At 40.7% G+C, this 22,005-nt stretch overlaps 1 protein-coding gene across 1 annotated transcript; it reads right to left on the reverse strand.

Moving 5' to 3' along the window:
* Window positions 1–2,864: 2,864 nt before the first annotated feature.
* LOC149287981 (phosphatase and actin regulator 4-like) lies at window positions 2,865–21,307 on the reverse strand. Its single transcript, XM_089492306.1, has 13 exons — window positions 21,226–21,307; window positions 20,352–20,433; window positions 19,969–20,024; window positions 11,509–11,658; window positions 10,673–10,753; window positions 10,083–10,367; window positions 8,809–9,277; window positions 6,519–6,763; window positions 6,174–6,380; window positions 5,401–5,462; window positions 3,654–3,791; window positions 2,962–3,038; window positions 2,865–2,880 (listed from the first exon to the last, which is right to left on the reverse strand). The coding sequence occupies exons 1-13, from the start codon at window positions 21,305–21,307 to the stop codon at window positions 2,865–2,867; spliced, it is 1,950 nt and encodes a 649-aa protein (XP_089348432.1).
* Between the last annotated feature and the right edge of the window lie 698 nt (window positions 21,308–22,005).

The following is a 22,005-nucleotide window of genomic DNA, read 5'->3' on the forward strand; positions in this document are numbered from 1 at the left end:
CATACCCTACCCATGTATATAGGGTATGTTTGTACTCAGGGGGGTGTTTCAGTAATTTCATGTACCCAGGAGAAAATGGTTGAATCAAAAGTGTTAAAATGACTCTAGAAAAATACTTTGGGAAGCCAACTTTCAAAAAATATATACTTTTGTTAAGCAGATTGTCTTTTTCTGGCTCAGCATTCCATATTTAAAAAAAATCAAGAAAATGTAAGTACTAGGCATATGTGGTGTCTCCAAAAACAGGACAGATACCTAAATTCACTTTGAGTTTTGTTTTTTTATCCATTTGCACTAGTTAGTTTTTTTTTCCTAATTTTCCTCACATTTTTCATACTAAATTATGGTGTGTGTGTGCATAATTATAATATGTGTGTATATATATATATATATATATATACACATACGCCATATTGGCTCGATTATAGGCTGCACCCTAAAAGTTAGGTGCTTTTTTTTTTTTTTCTTTTTAAAGAAAAAAATTTATTTTTTGAAAAAAAATAACAAAAACAGTTGAATAGTAGAACAGTATTCTACCAAGCACAACTTCAGGTGCCGACAAGGGAGGTTGTTTAATCGCATTGTGCAGACAACCTCCCCTGCCAGCACTTCCCACGGCGGAAGTGCAGGAACCGGAAGTTGTCTACGCATATCGCACAGACGTCCACCGGCTGCTGGAGAGTAGGATCCAGTTCCCCTGCTGCGCTGCGGGGGATCTGTAACCTAACCCTGCTGCCTGCCCATATATAATAAATATATGTTATATATATATATAAATTATTATTTCAAAATAAAGCCCTACTTGTGCTGAAAAAACTATATGCAATATCAAAAGCACAAAAACTGCTCTGGTCCTTTAGTGCAAGCATGGTTAAAAAAAAAAAAAAAGTCCTGGAGGGGTTAAAAGCCATGTTTTTATTGTTTGGTATGTACATGCCAGACACATTGGCTGAACAATTTACATAATACACCTTTTTAGTAATTGCATGGCAGATCATGGGGCCTGGCAGTGTTGGTTTAATCCTAAATTATAAGCGTGGTACGTTTTCAAACAGAGGAAGTATGGGCACTGAACGCATCCCGCTAGTCTTTACAAATAGGCATACGTATATATAAATGATGGCAAAATACATTGCATCCGATTATTGTGTATCAAACAGTTTCTCAAGATGTAAGAAAGTGTCTGTATTTTCCAAAGATGTTCCCAAGTGCAAAAAAGGGGAGAGGACTTGATCCAACTGCACCTTGGGTGTCTTACTGGAATCGAAGCTCATGAAAAAGGCTAAGCTGCAAACAGAACAGCAGAGAAACAGTTCTGGGCGCAGAACTTTATTAAAAAATATATATAAAACAAAGTTAAAGTTACAGAAGTATAATGAAGACCAGTGCATTGAAAAGGCCAATGAAAAAGGAAGAGGTTAATGAAGTAGCGTGGGTGTCCAGCTGAAACACAGATCCTCCTGTTTTGTTTTTTTTGTATGAAGTCCCAGAATATGACCAAAGAGTGTTATAAATCCCAATATTAAAACACACTGGGTTCTTGTGCGCATTGTATTGATTTTAGAAATGAGAAGTTTGTTTACGTTGTGTTAACAAAAAAAAAACCAAAGGGATCGATCCAGCATTTGAAAAAAAAAAACTTCCAGCTTTATTTTACTTAATGATTAAAAAGCATAGTTGTGTTAAACAGAAACCCTGAAATATAAATGTTTATGCATTGGGGTGTGTGTGTGTTTTTTTTTCTTTTCTTTTAATAACAAAACAAGCACATTTTCCTAAAATAATTGTCTTTTTTATTTTTGTCATTAAAATTCAGATCTAGACAAACTGATATACAGATGCTGATCCAATCCAAGTATATATAAATTTATATACACACACGTTAGGACATAATATTCCAGTTGCAATTGCTCCCTTTAATGCAAAGGGCACCTGGGTGATACACATACACTGTGCCACACGGTAAACCCTTTTAAAGCACATTACATTAAGGCATAGTGTTTTTAATATCTCTTAACCTCATAAAATGGTTTTTATAACCTCCATGCTTTGCTTCCATTCTGCAGCCAAAAAAAAAAAAAAGGTATGTGGGCCAAAGAAGATGCACCATGCCACCTCGATTCTATGATCTCTCTGTGACTCCACTGGACTATAAGGGAAACAATGCGGCTGTACGAACATAAGCAAAAAATATAGGGTACTTCTAGTTGCCACTATGCTTCTTTAAAACGTTCTACATAATGTGTTTAGGTCATGCAGGAAACCTATATGGAAGGATAGGGTATTGTGGTCACCTGTGTTTTATAGAATATACAATCACAGTATTTATTACAGTCCATACTCTAGTAGTCCACACACATAGGTACACTAGTAAAAGGCCAAGCTATGAACATCACTTACCTGCTTGACCATTAAGATAAACCACTCGCACTACCGTTCCCTGAGAGAGATCACAAAACCGCAGACATCCCTGCAGGTGGGGGAGGGGGGAATGAACACCTCCCCTGCTAGAAAGGGATGTTACTTTAAGAAAGAAGAGACAGGGCCAGCCCTTGCCCTCCTTAACAATTGTAATAAGGCACCCGCTAGGCACGAGTGGAAGAGCAGTTAATGGCAACCCATTGCAAACATTGACGGGGGCTGTTATTCCAGTTTCTAAAGACATTTCTAAAGTCCAATATGGACAGTAGGAATCCCGAGGCTAAAAAAGTCATCACTCTTCAATACCCTCAGCAAAGTAACATGCATGGGGTGCAGGAACGAGGTAAATAAGTCAAAGGGTAGGGGTTGAGATTGGCACAACAGACAGGTAGGTAAGTGCTTCTAGCCCCTAATGCTTTTCCTCTTCCTCATGTAATGGCAGGTTAGGGTCGATGGAACCTGTAATAAAAAGGAAAAAGAATTACACAGAATTCCGGGGGAGGACTAAGTTGGAAGGGTTTTGTGCTTTAAAGGACGTACCGTATATATTTTCTGCTTTCTTCGTGTACAGCCATCTCGGAACTCTTGAATTCATTTAGCTCCTTTCTTATTGCTGCCTGTGAGATACAGCAACAGGAACATTTGAATAAGCAAAACCATAAGCAAGTATAGCTGGGGCACCTTAACACAGCACAGTACAAAGTATTCTATGGTCAAAACCATTATTTTTTTTAGTTAGATTAGATTTATATCCATTTTTGTACAGATATATATATATATATATATATATATATATATATAAACATTAATTTTGATTTTAGGATTAGTAGATGCAATACTTAACTTACTTTTGTAATCAGTGTGTTTTAAAGATAAGTGTTGTCAAAGTAAAGGACTATTAAGATCCTGAAATCATCTTCCTACCCAAGGGCTTTGTGGTTCCACCATGCACACACACTTCAAACTGCTTACAAATGCCGACCAAAGAAATGGCGGCAAATTGCCAAAAGGCTCTTTTGTCAGTCATACATCAAAACAACTAAAATATATGCAGGTTATCTGTAACTGTGATGGCCACATTGTCTAATACCCAGGCTTATATGCCACCAGAAAGACAAAACAAAATAAATAAAAAGAAGCCGGAGGGCTGCCAATAGTTTAAAAGGGTGGGAAGTAGCTGAGATAAGGATGGAGAGCCATCATTTCACATGGTTTCTAAAAGGCGTAGATACCTTGTCAGAAGGAGTCAGCCTGGTCCACGGTTTGTCTGCTCTCCGGTCATAGTCATGTGCATCTGTCACCTCCACATACTCATTAAACCGAAGTATCTTCCGCTCCAGCAGTTCAGCCACTGTGGGCCTCTGACTGAGCTGCAGACAAAGTACAGAAGTGTGAAAATAAGCAAAGAGCTATTACAGAGGCCTACACAAAAATGCTTGTGCTTGTATAGGTTTTATGTAGTATTTATTCTATTATTCTGGTATTAATGTATTACATAGATGTATTTAGGTAGGAGGATCATACGGTCAGTTTTCAGAGGTTTGAGTCTGTTTGAGACATGTGGATAGGATCTACGTTATCAAGAAGAAGCAACCAACAGACAGACTTGCCAAGCACTGGCTGTTCTACTGAGAACACAACACGCCGGCCTAGTGGATGCCCACCTCGGTGAAGCCGTAATACGTATTACCACATCCAGCATTATGCCGCCCGTGGGCTCTGCACCATCGTATGACAAATTCAAACATATTTCCCTAACAAATATGAATTTCTTTCTCAACATGAATACAGATTATGCTGCCAACAATAATCTATTCTAAAAAAAAAAAAAAAAAAATGAAAACTAAGCGTGTGCACTACAGAACCTTAGTTATCAGCACCCAAAAAAGGAGACATTGTCCAATTATTTGTGACAAATTCTGTCACAGATCATGCCTAAATTGCCAATTTTCAGCTCTATTATGTATTTTCTCTATACCATGTGCCAAACATAAGGAAAATGGCAAGGAATTATTTAAAAATGTAATAATTATGCCTGCACACAAGCTGAGGTGTCCAAAACACTACAATAATAGTTTTTACATAAAATACTGTCTTCAAACAGCTGTATATTTTAGCTTAGTGTGGCCAATCTCGCTTTAAAAAAAAAAAAAAATTATATTATATTCACAAGCCTAAACATGTTAAATATTGACACATTCCAGCCATATCAGTGAACACACAGCTCCAGATACATGGGCATAATCAGACGAGCTTGGCACGTTAACTATTTGAGATAAAAGTGCATGTGTGAATTCCATCTACTATCAGCACATGACCCCAGCTCGGATTTTCACATTTCCCTAAATAATTATTTTAAAACAAAACAAAAAAAACAAAAAAACGAAAAACCTTAGTCTCAAAGCCTGGCACATTTAAAAGGCAGTCACTCTTTTTTTGAAAAAGGTGATCATTGCCAACCTTGTTTGCATATATTCCTACCCAGAATCCATTGCTGCGGTGGTAGAACTACAAGATGTTTTGTGGGAAAAGCAAGTATTCTGTTTATGGCAATGCTAACGAATTCTTGCTTGTACAATAAAAACCTTTCATGTATAGACATTGTTGTTTACCACAGGCGGTATGATTACAGTGTTTGTCTAGTAGATTGGGCTAAAATAATAGGGCTGGAACACATACAAATGGGTAATATGAAGTTGTCTGCTAACATTATGCAAAAACTGGTAGTAGTAGTAGTAATAAATAAAAAGATAATGCTGCACTGCACAGAGAAAAAACCTGTTGGGAAGCCAGTTTTCTTAGAATGTTTTATCTTTGATCTGCATACCAAAAGAATACAGATATAAACTACAAATACCCAATCGGACTCCGCCATCTACATTTACGTTGAAGACAAGCTAAGTTTTGCAAACGGAGCATACTATGCAAAAATATGGATGTTTATTAACAGAGCATACTAAACAAGAGGATGACAAATACCTTGCGCGTTAAACGTCTTTTGATCTCCCGTTTTTCTGCTAGCCTGTCAGCTTCATTTTTTTCTGTGAAGAAAACAGGTCCACCAGTGTTACTCAATGGCACATTATATGCTGTATAATGTACGTATAACCATTTCACATTCTGCCAATTCCTACCCAAAACTTATTTCACCAAGTGTCTCTATTTCCCTCCACATCCAGATGAGGCTTATATCTCTCTGCCTTTATGTCTAGCCAACCGTTAAGAGGCCAGCAAATGTTCTGCTGTTTAGCATGTATGTTCAGAGGACAATAGTTTCCACCAACAAAAGCCTAGTTTAAGACAAATTGTGCATCCATTCATAAATACGGGAAAAAAAAACCCTCTGAGAAGAAGTATTGGAGGCTAAAACCATGAAACAATTTCAACATGTATGGGACAGCCATATGGCTATTCTAAATCTATATTAAGGATATATATATATATATATATATATATATATATATATATATATATATATATATATATATATATATATATATATAATCTTTATGTTCTAAATAATAAAGGTCTGAGTCTGTACATCCAAAAATCTGGTAGACTAAATGGGGCGAATAATTCTTATCTGCGGTCAAATGTTTCTAAATCAAACCAAGGTAAGAAAAGATTAACAATATGCTTTATACAGGTTCAATTTGCAGGATTAATGCATAATTAAATTGGTGGTGCTTTTATCTTAATTCACCTGCAACCTGCGACAATCTTCCCCACTTGGTGCCTAGTTCCCTACTCACGTATGAGGATGTTCCTTTGTTCCAGCTCCTCTGCCGTAGGTCTCTGACTCAGTCTCCGGTTCAGTTGGGAGCCAATCTGCTCTCTGATCTGAGTCCACTCCTCTTTGCTTCGATGTGGAATCTCTGTGGAAGATTCTTGGGACCCTGACCTCCCACTCAGCTTCATGGCCAGAGTATCCTTCCTTCTGACCTTATTAGCCAGGGAGCCTGGGGGGGGGGGGATAAAAATTTCACCAGTGACTACAACAACATTTGACAGTGCTCACAGCAAAACAATATAATGCCAAAATGCAGATAATGATGACATCTCTCACAAGTCAAATATTCTATCAAATAATCACTCACTTGTTTCTTCCTCATCTTCGTCATCATCATCATCATCTTTGTAGAGGATAGGCCCTTCAGAGTCACTGTCACTGACACCTTCATCTTCCTCATCCTCCTCCTCCTCTTGCAAACTGGATGGTACATTGCTTGGTATGACAGTTACGGAAGGCACATCCCCGATATACACTCTTGAGGCATGTTCAGGCTGCTCTGGAGATAAGCTATCATCCTCTGGGCTGACATCATCATCATCATCATCAGGCCTGTATAGCGACACAAACGATGACTAAATACAAATGCTTAAACTCGCTTACCATGTAAGCATTCCTTACTCCTGAATTTGTAATACGTGCCTACAGATCTTAGTCATGTTACATAGTGATTAAGCATTTTAAAGATACTTCATAAATAATTTTCATTCTCATATACACCTCACCTGGGTGGATACGGCCCAGACAAGGTACTTAATTAGAGGTCTAACTCTCGTGGCCCTTACACTTCAACTCAATACCCTGGGATGAGTAGGAAACTGAAGTGCTTCACAAGGCCAATCATGGCCCCAATCTTTCCAGGCATCAATAAAGCAACCCCGTTTCTCGCCACTATCCCCGTTTCCACATAAAGCCAAGCAGTGTTCCCAATGTTAAACGCTTCTCCGACAAGCCGTTGCCTCCAGAATGAACACTGAGTAAGGAGTGCTGGTACTCTGCACGTGCATCAATAACCCCCTACTTTCAGGGGAAGTTTTACAGTTATTCTAACAATAAAATTAAATTACCAAAAATAGAGGGTGATGTAAGATACACTAACATTTTAATTCATTATATACATACACACACACACACATATATATACACACACACAAATTATCCTTGCTATAAGTGGAATAAGCCCCACGCAATTCATTAGACAAATTTCTATGCACAGAATAAGAAAGATACTGGATTTACATACAGGGGCTGTGGGGTGACCTACGAAAACTGTCACAAGTGCGAAAGCAGAAAAGCAGACGGCACCAACACTAAAGTCCGACTAAAAAGAAAATCTGAACAAAAAGGCTCATTAACATGCTATATGACAGCAAATCTAAAGTTTAAAAAACTACATTTACTTGCACATGAGAAATGACAATATTGCATCCGCAGTATAAAGACTGGACAGCATGAGCCAGAAAGAGAACCCATAAACTCTCTCCTCATTACAGTGGAGGAACATGCAGCATAAACCTATTTTAGGTTTCTCATTCTCAATAAAATGGGTTATCACGGACAGCAAATGCAGCAAACGGCCACCTTCCCCAATTAAAGTTCGCAGAGCAGTTTCACGGCATCCGTCCAGGTGCTGAGAAGGCAAGAAGCCTCTGGAGCAAAGTATGTAGTGAGAAAATGTGCAATTCACAGCAAGCACATTGTGTGACCGGTACATTCTCCGATCCAATCTTGTGAAACAGGGACTGAGAAATAGTTTTGGTACTATGGAGTTTGACAAGCGTATCAAAAAAGGCTTCCTACATGATTTAAGACGAAATATAAATGTTTAGACCACTAAAAAAAAAAAAAAAAAAAACCCACTAAAAATAAGTTACACTAAGACGATGGGATTCTAGTGCTAGGTTTGAACGGTGGGCTTTTCACCGTAGCCACCAATGGAGACATTGCAGCAGAACATTTCACAGTTGGTTATAAGATCCATTTCAACCTTTTATTTATCTATTTAAATATTTATTTTTATTATTTTCCTTTTATTTATATAGCTCCAACATTTGAAGCAGCACTTCTCACAATACACACATTCAAAAGGATGACAAAACTAAAATCGACAGACTAAGGCAAACTTATATTTTATGTAAAGAGGGCCTCGCTTGGAAGGCAACTAGTCAAGTTTTACACAGTCTTAAGAATGTGGTGTTACACAAACGCATGTCACGTAACATATTTTCCTACTCCTATGTTATGGAACACATACGAGAAATACAGGGTGTCAAAAGAGAAGCTTAAGCCATGTTATGCACCTAAAGCACCTTTGAGGTCTTTTTTGTGGCCACCTTATGTTTCCATTTTGGTTTTCTGTCCACAAAGAACACAGCGCACAAAGACTGAGCAACCAGTCAGGAAGATGTTGGGTGCATCTTAATGTTCTGTTTTGATAAAGTGACTATGACATCCAACAAGCAATGTACAAAATCCATTTGTACTAATGGATGCAAAAGAAGATAGTGAGAGGGAGGAAGCAATGTCAAAATGTGCAGAGGTGAAACAATGTAAGAGAAGAGAGAATGTTACTGGGAAGAGGTATAATCAATACTTACACTTTAAGAAGCTCAATAGTAACAGGCAGGGATCTCACTCTCGTCCCATCCTCACCCGCACCTCCATTGTTGGCCATAAAGAGTAGAGAATGCGCCCTTTGACCGTTTTCCATGCTGGGCATTGGCTGAGGACTGCTCAGCGCCTGTTGAATGCGGATGTGGAGCGGTAGCAGTGGGAGGTTTGGAGGCAGCTCCCGACTTTCCTCTTCTGTGCTCTGTGTAGGAACCACAGGGGGCATCTCTTGGACAGGCGCTACTGGAATGTGAGCTGGAAGCGGTGGTGATGGCGGAGATGGTACTGGGGCTTCGACTACCATTGGAGAAGGAAGCGAGATAGGGCGATATGTTTTTTCCTTATTGACCATGACATCCGTAGGGGGCACAGCTCCACGTTTGTTGGGAAGAGGAGGGGATGGTCGAGAGCCAGCAGGTGTCAGCGTGGTGCCTCCCAAAGCCATACTCAGCTCCGCTACAAGAAAACAAACGAGGGAAGTGTTACAGAACTATACTACAGGTCTCAGGTCCTGATTCACCAATGATCCTTCACTGGCCCGCAGAACCATCTCATTAGCACGTGTTATGTATAAACTGATTCTGGTGCAAAGTCTGGTCTTATCGCTATAACAACCAAAGTTAAAGCCTTCTAAACTTCTAAAGCAATACAGCTATAAATTTGCACTAAAGTGGATTATTTTACATGTACCACTGCACACAGAGTATTTTTCTATATGTATGAATTAGAATTAAAGTGACCGCATTTCCCCTTTTATTGTGGTCACTTTTATTGCAGGATTCCACCGAAATAATTTTCCAGTGCAGCGAATTTCCTATAAACAGGACATCTGCTCACCACTATTTAAAACCACATTCATAATATCCTGATACCTATTTTAGTACCTGTTTTTGAAATGATACATTTTATTATACAATGAGCATTCTTGCTATAATTATTGAAGCCTTTTTTCCCCACACATGAGCCAGTTTATCAAGCATTAGCCCGCTGGCCCCACACAGCTGCATGCCCAGCTCGGTTACAGTCTCTACTTCTCTTTCATAAAAAAAAAAAAAAAAAAAAAAAAAAAATTAAAAAAAAAAAAGAGTTACACTGCCAAATTTTTGTTAGTCTATTTGCTCCCTGGCAGGGAACGTATTAGCCTGTTCCATTTGTTCTGACAGGGGATAGTCTACATAGTCACGAAAGGTAGGGATTACACCGATATCAGTTACTTTTGCTCTGGTACTGAAGTGGTTAAACTGCCCTTAGTATTACTCACCCATTAGCGGGTTGCTGTTGCGGTTCACAGGTTTAGGGGGTGGAATAGGGGGCAGTTTATGGACTGGGGGTGGGAGCTTGGTTCTAGGAGCAGGAGAAGGGGCAGAGTTCTGTTGCCGGGACGTGACCGGGGATGAGTCAACATTTTGCTCTACATGGACTTCCTGGCTAATTGAGCTGCTGGAGGAGAGTGGTCTCTTTGGGGGTAAGAGGGGCTGTTTGGAGCTTTCACGTGGCCCATCCTGCACAGGTTCTACTTCAGACACGGGGCGAACCACTGTTGAATCTGAAAAGAGACAGAAAAATATGAATTTAGTACTGCAAATCAACTTGCTTCCCATACCCAAGAGAGGCTTTCCACTTAGAACATCTTACCTGGTCGACTATTCTTTTTTAACCCAACCTCATCCTCTTGTGGCTCAGCAGGCACCACACTCAAGTGACCATTTCTTAAGGGAGGGGAACTGGATACCTCTGGAACATCTGGAGCACATATTACATAAACACCTTATATATTTATATCACAAGCTGCATACATGGCATTAACAAAGCAGGATCAGCATAAGCAAAAATGGTGTCCATAACACAAACCTTCCTCTGGGACCTCCACCAATACGCCTCTCTTCACAAGCTCGTCCCGGGGTTTCCTCATAGAGATCTTCCTCTCTAAAACTGGAAAATGATCATGTCAAGAAACAGTGTCAGAAAACGTGTAAGATGCGGCGATAAATAAATGAGATTGTAAGCGGAGGAATAGGGAAGCACCTTCGTGCTACAATGAAAAGCTGAGAGCATGCTATCATTACTGATAGAAGTAGAGTGAGAATAAAGGAATCAATAAGCTTAAAGGTAGAAGTGAATACCCAATAGGTCAAGATTTTATTTTCCAGAACAGAGTAGAATGTTCAGCAGCTTATGACTGAGCATAACCACTTCTGAAAAATAGTACATAAGTAGCACAGAGGGTAAGGGGCTTATTCACTAAAGGAAGAGTTGACAGAAGAGTTTGGGGTTTAAAGTTTCACTTCACTTTTCATTATTAACACTAGCAAGTTCATCAAGAGCGAAGGGCTGAGCTTAATTCAATGTTTAAGGAGACACCATATTGTTAACTATACATTATACAGGGCCAGCCAAACTCTTGCTCCAGCAGAAGCTCAACTGACTGGATCTTCATAATGCACAGATAAGTTATGACCTGTAAACAAACCTTTACTTAATAAACCTCTAAAGAATGAACAAGGGAGCAAGTAGGTGGGTGGAAGCTAAGATAACGTGTGTGCAAGCATTAGTAGAAAAGATAAACAGCAAAAACGACTTGGCATATATAAGAAATATATAAGAAACTGCAGAGGGCTGAAAAGACAAACAGAGAATCTGAACAGAAGTTGGGAAATTGGAGGGTGTAAAAGAGTTATGGCTCTTACTCTCTGACGTTTCCCGGAAAGTATCACTGGTCTTTCTCTTTCTCCATTTCCAAGGCTTGAAAAATTTCCCAATGCCAGCAAATTTGCTCTTCCTCTTCGTAGGGGGTGTAGGTGGTGCTGAGTGAGCGGCTTGGGGGTCCCCCTCCTCTGCTGGAATGTGAGAGCGGAGAGTTATTTCAGCTCGCAAGTATACAAAGCTGCATGTATTAGCATAATGTGTAAAACATAGAAGGATTGCTGTGGAGTGTAATAAGACTCCATAGGGTATGGAGAACATGCTGTGCCGCTACTGAATGAGGGACAAGATGTTTGACCTGTGGCTGACAAGAAAGTAAAAAAAAAAATAAAAAATAAGAGAATAAAAGAATTAAAGATATCGCTTTTTTCTTAAGCCACATCCTTCCATAAATGTTCTGTGGAAACCTGGCCAGAGCCCAACATAAAACCAGTGGAACATGGACAGCACACATGCAGGGCATCTTCAGCCATAAAATCTTACAGGGGACCATGGGGTCACATGGGCTAGGATTTGAGGAATATAGTTAAATTTCCATAGTAGAATCACAAAATCTTCTGTGTGCGATAGAAAGCATGGAAAGAGTGGGGTTAAACTGGGCCTCAGAAATAACAATGGGTGACCCAGCTGACAGGTATACCATAATATCAAAAGTATTAGGCAGGAGATCACTGCCAGGTTTTACAACCAAACTCATTAGGAGTGCCGTAAAGTGCCTGGGCTACACGCTCTCCTGCCAGGTGACATCAAATGGGCGTCTCCTAAAGACAAAGGAAGAAGATCCCTATGAGAACGGCAACCTGCGAATAAGCCTTTTGAATTTCTTTATTTTTTGGATAAAGGACTGGAGATTCTCATGGATTATTATACTTTTCATTTGTGTTTAATCCTTGCTTTTTTATTTTTTTTTGTTTTATATGTATTTTTGTATGGTCTTGTAACCATCATTTTTGTATAAGCACGGTGACATTTATGCTCAGATTCAATATAAATCAATTCTGTCTTAGTGCTCTAATTTTGAACTCATTGCGTTTGGGGAGAACGAGAGTTATCACTTTACCACTCTTCTAATTTGGAAATTTAGCTTTTTTACTAAATTGAGTTTCTGTAGATTCTGAGCAGTTCAGGGGGTTGCTGAAGCCTCCTTAGGTATTTTTAATACATTACGTAGAATTTGGTGGTGGAAGCAAATCAAACTTTTGGGACATGGGGTGAATAGGTTTAGGGTTAAGGTGTAGTTACCCTGGGCCTTGCAGGGAGAGCGAGATTGGAGGATGCGGTTTTCTTCACCATTAACACTTTCCTGCCCACATTTAGGAAACAGACATGCATGGGATAGGCATAAAGCAATCCTGAATCTGAGACAAGACCATGGTATGATTAACACCATTGGGCCAAATGGTTCTTATCTGCCGTAAAATGATTTCATTAAAATGGATCTGGCACGCAATTTTGTTTCAACATGCTTTAGAGGTCAAGATAATGAGGTATCCGTAATAAAAGATTTCATCCTACCTGGTATGAGACAATTAAAGATTATTTGGGGCATTTATCCATGTCTTGCTTTCTGCACCAATTAAAATGATGTTTAGAAAGATATTAAATGGGCTGCCAATCAAGAAGTGTGGGGTCAGCTGTATTCTGGGATACATCAACTGCGATTGTAGACCAACACATAGACAGTTTTTAAGATTAACTTAACTATTTAATTTAATGTCAAGTTTATTGTTGAAAAAGGAACAATATGGAAGCCATGCTCCCAGTCACTTTAGGGTCTATACCCTAAAACTGAAAACTACCGGTAGCTTTTTAGGTAAATGATAGTTCTATTGGTTTAAGGACACAGACAATACAGAAACATAGAGAAGCATCACAATAAAGATGCAACGACAATGACATAGTCAAGATCCATATACATAATAAGGCTCAGATCGGCAGTAATAGATACATTCCAAATACAGCCCCCACCGGTAGGTTTAAGAAATATGACATGTGGAGTGTGAGGCAATGGAAGCCAAAAATCAAAACCCCATATTCAAATTGCCGCGAGACCGTGTGTTGTAGAGGTAAACATATAGACACACATAAAAAGGAAGGAGGTGGAGGGGAGAAAAAAAAAAAAAAAGAAAAAAAAGGGGGGAGGAGAAAGAGGGAAACGGAGGAGGGGAGCATAAAGAGAAAGAGAAGAAAAAGCAAAGGGCCAGTAAGGGAAAGTCTGATATCAGGAAGCTCAAGGTTTATCACTGAAGCAACGTCACAAGCACAGGAGAGGAGAGAAAAGAGAGCCAGCACGCCCACATCTTCGTGTATGCCTCCATCCTGTCAGAAGCCAGGTGAATCAACTCCTCCAAAGTCCGGATCTCCTCTACCCGCGAAACCCACAGACGCAGGGGGGGAGCCATAGGGCGCTTCCAATATAGCGGTATAAGGCTACGGGCCGCGTTAAGAAGATGAAGGAGGATGGAGCGTTTCATACTACCCAACGACTTCTCAGAGTGGAGGAGCCCAAAGCCTGGGGAAGGCCGAATCGCCTCACCCGTGATCTCCTCCAAACACCGGAAAACCCCAGTCCAGTCCAACTCCACCACATGTGCAGGTAAGTGCCGCTGTCCTCCCCGCACCTCCAACAGGCGGGGTCGCTCCCAGGCACAACCCGACTAACCGCCACTGGAGTCCTGTACCACCGGGACAACAGCTTGTAGGCTGTCTCCTGATAACGAGTCGCAATACAGCATTTGTGGGCCAAGATGCAAACCTTCAGCCACTGGGGTTCCGAGAGCGGTAGCTTTTTATACTATTTACATTTCTCTCTATGGATATATCCCTTACTGGCTCCAACCCTGAACATAACTGTTTACAGAATATCTATATTAATACACTTAAGAATACAGGATTGTGGTGGAATCTGGCACAGCCGCTGTATGTATATGGAGGAACCCAGTGCTTTGTTTGCAGTAACTAAACGGTTGAGCTGAAGTTGCTTTGTGTTCAAACAACTCAAATACAATATCTGTACAAACTATACTCTCACGTGCCAGCTTAGCACGCGCACACACACTATAATAACAGACTTGCATACACTGTGTGTACATGTAATATGGGAGGTGGACACTGCGGCTATGTTTTATGTGACCAGTGACAGTATGCCACCATAGTTGGCTATTTACTATATCGCTACCTAATAAAATAGACGGATAAAAAGGGTTCTCGAGGAATGTGTTATAGGGCACAATTACGTTCCCCGATTGTATTATATGGAAAGGTAATACATACAGTATATACTATGAGCATGCCCAATACAGAGAGACTGCCAATGCTGCAGTTTTCAGGAATATATATCCATTGCGTGCGCATGTTATAAAGGTAAGGAGAGAGCGGACATTGCCGCTATATATAAAGGGGGAGTCTGACAGTTCTGAGTGTTAATTAAGCAGAGCATCGCAGTTGGGAGGGGGTATAATAATGGAGAAATCCTGCCAATAGTGCTTTTCTTATGTCGTAGGAGGCTGGCACATATGTTACTCAATTGTAGGGAGTGTTCAGAAAATAATTAAGGGATTTAACATATAATAATGAGTGCTCAGGGGAGGAAATATTTTTTATGAAGGAAGAGGTATCACCCCTACAGCCCCCTGTCAATAACCGTAATTGTATCCCTCCTGCCCCCACAGGGTGCAGTGTCATAAACATGAGGTCCGTAAGCAAAGACGCTTTATTGATCTATTATAAAAAGGCAGGTACCGGGAGCCACACGTAGTACTGAGACAGGAAAAGCCACGGGTTACACGAGAGCTACAAAACATTACAGGAGTCACATGAGTTCTGGAGGAGGTACTCCGGAGAGTATGATAGCGTGTACTTGTAAATGAAGACATAGTAACTAACACATCTTTGTTACACGGAGTTATAAAGCTCTGCTACATGGATAGATGGGAGGGGAAGGCTATAGGAGTTTATTTTGGAAGGTGGTCTTATGCATTTGTGAAATGTAACATGGCATTAGCTAGGAGAGAGTTTAAAACAAAGAAAGGAAATAGCAACAACAAAAGTATTACAATCACATTCATGCATGAGCAAAAACATACCCCAGTTTTACTAAGGTACTGTATAAAACATTATAGAAAAGAAACGCAAGTTGTGAGAGTTAAAGCAAGCTTTTCACGGCAAAGACACTACCACATACATGTTAAAAATCTACAAGAACAAAATCCTTATCACACTCTTAGCTCTGTGGTCAAGTAGGGGTTAAATAACCACTTGCCATTCCTCTCCCTTCTCCCCTTGTATACTCACCCCGGAGAGCCGGGATCATAGGCCGAGAGAAGAGTGCTCGCCCCATCGATCCCCTCGGCTGGTGCACCCTGGTGACTTCCCCTCCGGCGCAATGCCACTGTTACAGCTACTAAAATTCCCCGATAAAGTAGAGACTTGTGGGCAGATAGAGAGAAGAGGAGGGGACCGTATTTAAAAAGAGCAGAGCAGTCAAGTGAGAAACACATACACTGGGAATTTAATACCACTGCCGCCCTCTTAACCCTTTCCACACCCAGTCCCTGCTGCAAACAGGATTAACAGGATCTATGGTGTAATTATCCCTTCGCCTTAAACAGAAACATACGCAAGAAGAATGAGAGAAGCGGTGCGTCGATTTGTGGATTTTTGTTTTAGAATCTGTGATTAAAAAGGAACCCTCTAGTCCAAAAGACCGATACACTTCACATTGGAATCCATTTTGTGTGAGCTTTCACCAAATGCACTTTACTATATATTTTTTTTTTTTTATTATTATTATTTTTTTTTTAACAAGACTTTTGTCTCGTTTCCTCCCGAGCAGTCAGTAGTTTAGTATGTTGCCTGCGCATTGCAGCTCAGCTCAGGGCCGTAATGCGAATAACTTCATTTTCTACATATCTCTTGTGATAGCACCTTGTAGACCTCAGCATGACCTCTTGTTACTCCTATCTCTCCATACCTCTTTGCAACATCAACCTCTCCCTACAACTACCCGTGAACTCCTCCTATCATCCTGTACAACCTTGCCCAATAACCTTCTCATTTCTTCCATATAACTCTTCCTATGTCTTCCATGTTTTGATAGAACAACTCCCTTTATATACAGCGCCCTTTTAGCACAGAAGAAAAGCAAGCGTGTTATGCATGCACTGATTGTATTTGTGTTAAGCAGGGTCACGTGGTGTGATTTCACATGACCCATGTGCTAACAGAACAGCTGATGAATGGGATAAGGAGTGCTGATAATGTGTGGCTCGTTGCATGTCATTTGGATGATATTACTGTGAGTGGTGGTTTCACCGAGAAGCGGCATATGTATCTCTGTGTATGTGGTCTATACTGAATTTCAGACCCTGGCCAAGCCTTTTTTTTTCCCCTTCTCGATTTATACCGTACCATATCCTGCAGTACTGGCTACGACACCCAGCTTATACATTATTCCTAATAAGAGCGTATAGCAGCACTCTATAATGTTTTTGTTTACTAAACCTCTTATCAATTTGTATAAACAGTATCCAAGACTGATACCACTCAACTGAACCACTCCTTCGACTCCAATCTAGAAAAGAATGGGTTACGTGTGATTCAGTGTCTGATTCAGTCTCCACCACTCCCTCTTAGTGACAAGTCTTTTCTCATAAGCCATTCCTTGTATCACCTACACCTGTGGCACAAGGAGAAACCCCCTCTTTTAGAAAGAAATGGGCTCAGTTATTGGGAACAAACAAAACAGACCTCATGATTAAGTAGTGTGTGTCCCATCCAAAAGAGTTTGGAGGGGAACACTACTTGGTTATGATGTCTACTGAAAACAAGAACCTGTAAATAGCCTGTGTTATTGTAAAATAAGCAATCGTTTAATTCACATTTCATAGTAGCAGAATCTGGAAACAGATTTTCAATATTCTGATCTTCTTCTTTAGTTATACTTTTTATTTCCCTACAAAATAATTTCCCATAGAGCTGTGGTTTACTATGCTCATCCACACATCCACATTAAAAGTACTGTCATACTGCACTCTTGTGGATGCTTTACAAAGATACACTCCATATAAAACATACATGTTAGGGCTTCGCCATTCCCCCCCAGGCCACAAACAGGCTTAAAGGGACACTCCAGTCACCACTTGCACTTTAAAGGGACCACTCAGCTATCATGTAGTTTTAATTGTCAGGTGGATTCTGCAGGATGCCCACACATGCATTCGCCTAGTCACCAGCTTGTGGGAGGTTGTCATTGTGTGTGAGCAACATACTCGCTGGCAGCCAGCTGGCTTCGATGGGAATTTCAAGGGGTCTAATGAGAGCCCTGGTGCACACACACAAAGCATTCCCACTAACTTAAATTGGAACGCTTCCTTTAAAATATAGTTTTCTCCCATTTGCACATGCCGGGAGGGATTCAGCAGAATTCCCCCTATGCATTTGCCTCTCATCAGACCCAAATACTCGGCGGAACATACCACCTCTTTCACACTATAAACATGGAGTACACTCGCAGCCAGTAGGCTTGAGCACATGAGAATCACTGGGGATATGAGACTCCCACCCCATGAGAATCACTGGGGATATGAGACTCCCACCCCATGAGAATCACTGGGGATATGAGACTCCCTCCCCATGAGAATCACTGGGGATATGAGACTCCCACCCCATGAGAATCACTGGGGATATGAGACTCCCACCCCATGAGAATCACTGGGGATATGAGACTCCCACCCCATGAGAATCACTGGGGATATGAGACTCCCTCCCCATGAGAATCACTGGGGATATGAGACTCCCTCCCCATGGATGGACTTGGATGTTTCAAGTGCAAAGTCAGACTGTGAGGTGGGCAACGCAAGGGAGCTGCAGCTTTCCTTAACATTAGGGTTTTATCCTGCCATACAAGGTTAATGAATGCATGTTACACTGCGGTAATATATACGTCTTCATTGGTGGGGTGCATGGGACATTAGATTGCCCTTTAATGTTTCAAGCACCTCGTAAGAAGAAATGTGTTGTAAGATGCGAAAAGATGTGAAACGGCGATAATCTTGGTGCAAACTAAGCCACAGTGGATTATTAGTTTGCCATGTTCCTCCAGCAGTAGTTCTGGATTGTATGGGCCATGTGATCATAAGGGGTCAGGGTAATCATTGTTCTTTGAGATGTCAGATCTTCCAGAGCCCCTGTACAGAGGGAAGCTTTCTGAGGGGATGACAACCAGCGCCTACCACCAACACTATTAAGTACAGAACACTGGGCTCAACGGTGCATACTGTAATAAACTACTTACCGCTTGGAGTGCCAAGAGTCCCAACAGATTTTCCTTTATCTTATGCTTTATGGGAACATACAGTTTATTTTTTTTACAGAAGTTAATGGGGCATTCCAGACATCACATAAACGCAATAGTCCAGTGCTCCCCCCCCCCCCCTTAGAAATGATTGGACAGATTCCCTAGACATTTTTTGGCTGGAGGTACATTCAGTGATACACATCTCCAGTCCAGCAGTGCTCACAGGCAGTGTACCCACCACTTGCCAGCTTCAGGGATGGCTTGAGAAAAATATTTGATAAGTGTATGCCCAATTTATGTGGTTCTACATACAAGAAGGACACATACAAAAGCCATGTAAGCGACAGCATACAACATACTGTACACTAGGCACTTATAAGATGGAGGTCCAATGATGTAATTACACCAAAGAGTTGCAATCGAGGCGTAAGATATACCAGTAGTTTACTACAATTATGCTATCTTGTTGCACATTTGGTGCACTGTTTTGTGGGTAATAGTTCTGGTTACCCTTATTCTGTCTTACAAGTTATTGGAGCAATATTCTATAAGAGTAATAAAATGATGTTAAAAAACATACATATGCTTATTTTTTTACTGGGGATTTTGCAGATGTGGGGAGTCTCTGATCTCTGTATGTCAGCAGGAATCAGATTACTGTCCCTGCATGCTGATGACTGTCTTAATGTTTTTTTTTTGTTTGTTTTTTTTTTACTTGTCGGCATATCAAAGCTACACTGAACCAATTGTTCCAAGTACCCATCTCTGCTCACATACAGACATTATTTCTCTTATACAAGAGGCTGCCAAATTATTGCTGTCTCAATTATCATGGGCCCCTGCACAAACATTTAAACCTGCAAGATCCTGGATTGGGGGTAAAAGCGCTGCATATTTTTTATTTGGATATGGGATAAGTGGTTGACTTCCTAGGTCTACTGGGCAAATGGTGTATGATTTAGACATGGATGGAATTCAAAGGGTTACATAATATAGGTGTGTGCATGTATAGACATAATGCTATTATAGATTACAAACAGAGACTGAATTACCCAAGAGCTTACAATCGTTTACAGGGATATAAGTGGAAAGCTCCAGGTCCACAGGCCTGAACAAGGAGCAGAACAATTCATAACTTAGGACTCACCGCTCCTGTCCTCCATTGCAGGGGCGCGGAGTGAGGGGGACAATTCCGTGGAGAATCTGTGAAAATAGAAAAGAAAAAATAAAAATAGCTCAGTCATACAGAATTTCACTTTCCACAAAGACAGTCCTGTAGTGTGTGCCCCCGGAAGAGCCTTCTCAGCAGCGTTTGCCAATGTAATCCACTAATTGATAAAGAGAAACTTATCTCGTAATGCCTCCCATACAAGAGATCACAGAGTTGTAACCTTACCCCTGCACTGTGTAACAATATTTACCACGCTATTAAAAGGTAACCCTGAAACGCCTTCCAGAGGTGGCACTATTGGGCAAGTGGGAGGGTCAATCCTCCCAGTCAAAGAAAGATTGGTGGATACAGCCATTTACGCCATCTCATCACTCTTCCTATGCAGCGTGATCAGCTTGCTACAAGAACGGGCCTGTATCGAGCGTGGCTGCAGCTTCTTTCCTGACAGAATAACAGCGTGTCTCGTGCAGCATAGGTATCTATTACTACTATGTCAAAGGCTCTGCCATGCAGTCTGACAATCTTGCACAAACCAAGGTTATATAGGTCAGTAAAGTGTAACAATGAGCGAAGAGTTAAACAAGTGGAAAGAAAAGCAGAGCTAAATAATTCAGAATGTGAACAGCAAGTCTGAACAGGAGTGCACTGGGTTTGTTGCAAAGCAATCACATCTCTTCATATGTGTATACGTTTATACTCAAGTGCACGTATAAGGTACATACATATAAATCTGTATATACCAATAATATAATAATATATATAAATTAACAAAATGCAAAGTAAAGGAGCAAAAGAAAAATCTAAATCAAATCGGTATTAGGTGTGACCACTCTTTGCCTTCAAAACAACATTCATTCTTCTAGGTACACTTGCACAAAGTCAGGGATTTTGTAGGCACATAGTTTGGTTTATGATTAAACAATTAAACAAGTGTGAATGACCATCAATTTAATATGAAGGTTGAAAGACAATCATTAACAAACAGCTATTTAGGAGGAATCAAACTGGGTGAGGAACAGCTGGACTCACTAACAAGGTGAGGTTGCGGAACACAAATGCCAAGTGATACACCATAGCAAGACTGAGCACAGCAACAATCCACAAGATAGTTACACCGGATAAGGAGTTTCCAGATGCTCAGTCTAAACTCCTTTGAAGAAGCACAATAAATGGACAATGTTGAGGGCTGTAGAATTCGGCCAAGGAAACAGATGAAAGACACACAATGCTTACTTTCCTCAGAATTGCCATTAAACCGTGGGACCATGGTACACTCATCAACGGCCAGGTAAGTCTGACCAAAGGTGCTCTTCATGGAAGACTCGCGGCCAAAAAGTCATATCTTTGAAACGGAAACAAGGCCAAGGGACTCAACTATTCATGAGAACACAGGAACTGGGGTGCAGAAAAATGGCAGCAGGTGCTCTGGATCAATGGGTCAAACTGAAATATTTGGCTGTACTAGAAGGCAGTCTGTTCACTGAAGGGCTGGGGAGCTGTACATAAATGAGTGCTTGCAGGCGACAGTGCAGCATGGTGGTGGTTTCTTGCAAGTTTGGGGCTGCATTTCTGGAAATGCAGTTGGGGATTTTGTCAGAATTAACCATCTCCTCAATGCTCAGAAGTACAGATACTTATCCATCATGCAATACTATCAGGGGGTCATCTGATTGGCCCCAAATGTATTCCGAAGCATGACAACAACCCCAAACATACAGCAAGAGCCAATAAGAACTATCTTCAGCTTGAAGAATAAAGAGCCCTTGAAGTAATGGTATGTCCTGATCTAAACATCGAGTCTGTGTGGGATTACACAGAGAGAGAGAGAGAGAGAGAGAGAGAGAGAGAGTAACCAATGCTACCTAAATCCCAAAGAACTGTGGTTAGTTCTCCAAGATGTTTAGAACAATCCACCTACCGAGTTCCTGAAAATGTGTGTACCTGGAAGAACTGATGCTGTTTTGCAGGCAAAGGGTGGTCACACAAAATATTGATTTGGTTTAGATTTTATTC

Source organism: Sceloporus occidentalis, unplaced genomic scaffold (assembly GCF_023333645.1).
Source record: "Sceloporus occidentalis isolate IW3139 unplaced genomic scaffold, rSceOcc1.0.p SCAF_55, whole genome shotgun sequence".
Lineage (NCBI taxonomy): Eukaryota > Metazoa > Chordata > Lepidosauria > Squamata > Phrynosomatidae > Sceloporus > Sceloporus occidentalis.

Excerpts from the sequence above, each read along its gene's own strand:
- LOC149287981 (XM_089492306.1), bottom strand. The coding sequence starts at position 21,307 with ATGAAGAGCACCTTTGGTCAGACTTACCTGGCCGTTGATGAGTGTACC. Across the intron at positions 10,754-11,508 it reads TTTCCGGGAAACGTCAGAGA|TTTTAGAGAGGAAGATCTCT; the intron begins GTAAGAGCCATA and ends ATCATTTTCCAG. Across the intron at positions 10,368-10,672 it reads GGTGGAGGTCCCAGAGGAAG|ATTCAACAGTGGTTCGCCCC; the intron begins GTTTGTGTTATG and ends GTCTCTTTTCAG.